Below are 3279 nucleotides of genomic sequence, written 5' to 3'. Positions count from 1 at the left end.
GTGTGTGTGTGGTGCTGAGGTGTGTGAGTGGTGCTGGTGTGTGTGTGTGTGTGGTGCTGAGGTGTGTGTGTGGTGCTGGTGTGTGTGTGTGCGTGTGTGTGTGCGGGCGCGGGCGCAGTGATGGAGCATGGTGAGAAGGAAGCTAAGCGGGTGGCTCGCCGGGCAGTCACCGGGGCGGAGGCCGAGAAGCCGCACTCTGTTCCCCGCGGGGACAGCAGGGCTGCGCTTGTCTTCTCCGAAAGCGCTTCGCAGCGCGCTCATTACGGGGAGATGCAGCCGGCGAAGCAAGCGCTCGGCTGGCGGGGCAGCTCCGCTCTCCCTCCGCAGCAGATCCCGATTTTGTGCAGGCGGCGAAATGCCGCCTCCCAGGAGCTCCCCTCCAGCGGCCGGGAAGGCCCCACGAAGGAGGTGATGTGGGACTCGGTTGACGTTTTGTGCGTCTGTGTGTGTGCGCACGTGCGCGAAGCGCTGTGGAGTCGGGAAGCCTTTCCAAACATAGGACCTCATGCCGTCGTTGTAACAACTGCGTACGGGGTGTGTCATCATCCCCATCTGACCACTGAGGAAACCGGGCCCCGGGCGGATGAAGGTGACGTGTGCGGGTCACCCGTTGCGGCCCCCGGCGCGCCCCAGCCCCGGCGTCTGGTTGCCAGCCCGGTGCTTCCCCGCCGAGGCGGCCCCGCGGCCCCGCCAAGGCCCGTCCAGTCGGAAGGGACAACGTGCATTCCGACTGCTGGGATGTCCATCTGCGCAAAGAAGACAATCAAACTGAAAAACGAGTTAGAAAATGGGAGGAGAAAGAGAGGGTGGTAGGCAGGATTCTAGACGTGTTCTGTACCGACATCTTTTCCCTTCTTCCCTTCGAGGTTCTTTGGCTGGTCTAGTAGTGACCCTGACGGAAGACAGACGACCCCGAGAGTGTGGGAGCCCGGAGAACCAGGCGTCTCGAAGAAGTGACCAGAGCAGCCTGCCTTTATACCTTCTGTCCACTTACCTGTGAGGCTTTGACAAAACACGGGGTAGCAGATTAATGAAGAAGCAACAGGTCTTCGCCGCCTCCAATTCCCCGTCTCCGGATGCTTTCCACCTCCCAGGACAGGAAGGTACCTTCACCTGGGAGATGAATTTCCTGCTTTCAGGGGGACCAAGGAGGGTCGGAGTGTCCGTCTTGCCCTGCTGTTTCTGAAGTAACTTTTTTCCAAAGATTTTATTTATTTATTTGACAGAGAGAGAGCGCACAAGCAGGGGAAGCGGCAGACAGAGCGAGAGCGAGAAGCAGGCTCCCAGTTGAGCAGGGAGCCGGATGCGGGGCTCGATCCCAGGACCCCAGGATCATGACCTGAGCTGAAGGCAGATGCTAAACCAACTGAACCACCCAGGCGTCCCTCTTAAGTAACTTTAATTCAAAATAATCAATATGCCAAGGTGGCACATTTTGGGGTGGCCTCTTCACGCCCTGCAAGAGTCCCCTTCCCTGGTTATCCAATCTAACACAGATCTAGGTATTGCCCAGGGGGCTTTGCAGATGTAACTAAGGTTACCAACCAGCCGACCCTAAAATAGGGACATTATCTGGTTGTCCTGGTGGGCCCAATGTAACCCTGGAAAGCAGCAGAGGAAGGCGGACATTTCAGTTGGAGAACTGAGGCAGAAAGAGAGAGAGATTTGAAGTGCTGTTGCCGGCTTTGGGGATGGAGGGGAGGCCGGAGCCCCAGACTGCAGGCGGGGTGGGGGGGTGCTACTAGATCTGGGAAGGACCCTGGCCCAAAGCCAGGAGGAAGGGGGGCCTTCAGTCCTACACGGAGGGGGATTCTGCCAACAACACGTGGGTTCATCCTCGTGGCCCCACGACACCTTGATTGCCATCCTGTGGGGTTCCAGGTGCCACAGAGAACCAGCGAGGCCTAGACTTCTGACGAGAGAAACTGAGGCAGTACATTTATCTGTGCTGTTTTAATCTGCTGCGCTTGTAGTCATTTTAATCTGCTAAATTTGTAGCGATAGAAAACTAATCCAAATGGGGGATATAGAGAAGGAGAGGAGGGGAAAGAACCAAAAGCCAGCTGCCCGGCTACCACGGGACGATCTTGCAGGTTTCGGATGGGTTGGCAACATGACTCCTTTGATAAACAACTCGAACCACCTTTCCTGTTGCTTGAGCTCCAAGCTGCACGTTTGGCCTCAGCTTCAAGGTGCTGCTTTTTGTTTGTTTGCGAGCGCATACGGAAAGTTTATTTTAATCTCCTTCTGAGTTATGAGAAAACATACTTTCCTCATTTAAAAAAGGCAAATCGTTCCAAATGTGTTCAAGTTTCATGAGTTTTACAGGATTAACACTCAGTGTGGAGTAATAGTTTGGTGGAAGTTTTGGGGGGAAAGAGAGAAAAACGTACCAGATGAGACCATGAAGCAGCCTGGCGCTGTCCTTTAGGATTGCCAGGAGGTCTGGGACTTGCCTCACCCAGTTAGGCCCAAACAGCTCAGCCAGTTTGGGTGTCCATATTTGTGTGGAGTGATTTATAATATATAGATGTTTTGAGAATTGCACAACTCCATAGGACTCTCAGCCACATATGCTATTTTCCTTGATTTTCGAATCTGCTACAATCTGATACTTTGTCAGAATGATCTTGGCCATTTTAACCTTTTAATATTAGAAAGGTGGAATATTCCAGCTGCTGGTACGAAGTGTGGTCATACCCATGTCTTCAGTGCATATGGGATTACAATGAACAAAATTCTCTGAGCCAATGGACTGTATAGAAAAGGTGAGGTGGGGTTACATCTGTCATATAGAAAAGGTCGGTTGGCCCAGGGAGGGGGAGCTGTGGAAGCAGCTGGGTTGGAGATGGTTCTCCACTGTCCCACCCATGGGCACTCCTAGCAGATGGGCCTCCCCTGCCCCAGAGCCAGGGGATGTATGCTGGTGGCAGAAGCAGAGGGCCCTAGAGACTCAGCAGGGAACTGGGCCATAGGGAGGCCCCCACAGGCTCCTCTGAAGGACTCAGACACAACCCCCCTGAAACACCTACCCCCCAAAGGGCGCCAATAGTGGTTCGGTGTGAGCCAGAAAATTTCAACAACCAACAGGCAGGTTTACAGCTGGGCCTAAACTTGACCCTAACTCTTAGTCCAAGAAGTAGAGGCAGCCAATAGGAAAGGGACTACATTGGGACCCAGTGAGCTAAAGAAGCACTGGCCCTTTTCCCTCTCCCTGCTCCATACCCAACACGCCAGAGGAGCCTTGCCCTGAAGACCAGGAGCTGGTTCAGAGCTGAA

General features: G+C 54.1%; 1 protein-coding gene across 1 annotated transcript in view; it reads left to right on the top strand.

Moving 5' to 3' along the window:
* Positions 1–1194, top strand: part of AGTPBP1 (ATP/GTP binding protein 1) — a 184481-nt gene extending 183287 nt beyond the window's left edge. The window contains exon 26 of the mRNA XM_035024409.1: positions 867–1194. Within this exon, the coding sequence (XP_034880300.1) occupies positions 867–957 (91 nt within the window). The 3' untranslated portion in view covers positions 958–1194. The remainder of the gene's footprint in view (positions 1–866) is intronic.
* Positions 1195–3279: the final 2085 nt, after the last annotated feature.

This window comes from Mirounga leonina, unplaced genomic scaffold (genome assembly GCF_011800145.1).
Source record: "Mirounga leonina isolate KUSES-001 unplaced genomic scaffold, KU_Mleo_1.0 Mir_179, whole genome shotgun sequence".
In the NCBI taxonomy this organism is placed as follows: Eukaryota; Metazoa; Chordata; class Mammalia; order Carnivora; family Phocidae; genus Mirounga; species Mirounga leonina.
The sequence above is the reverse complement of the archived record's forward strand: the minus strand, read 5'-3'. Positions and strand labels throughout refer to the sequence as shown.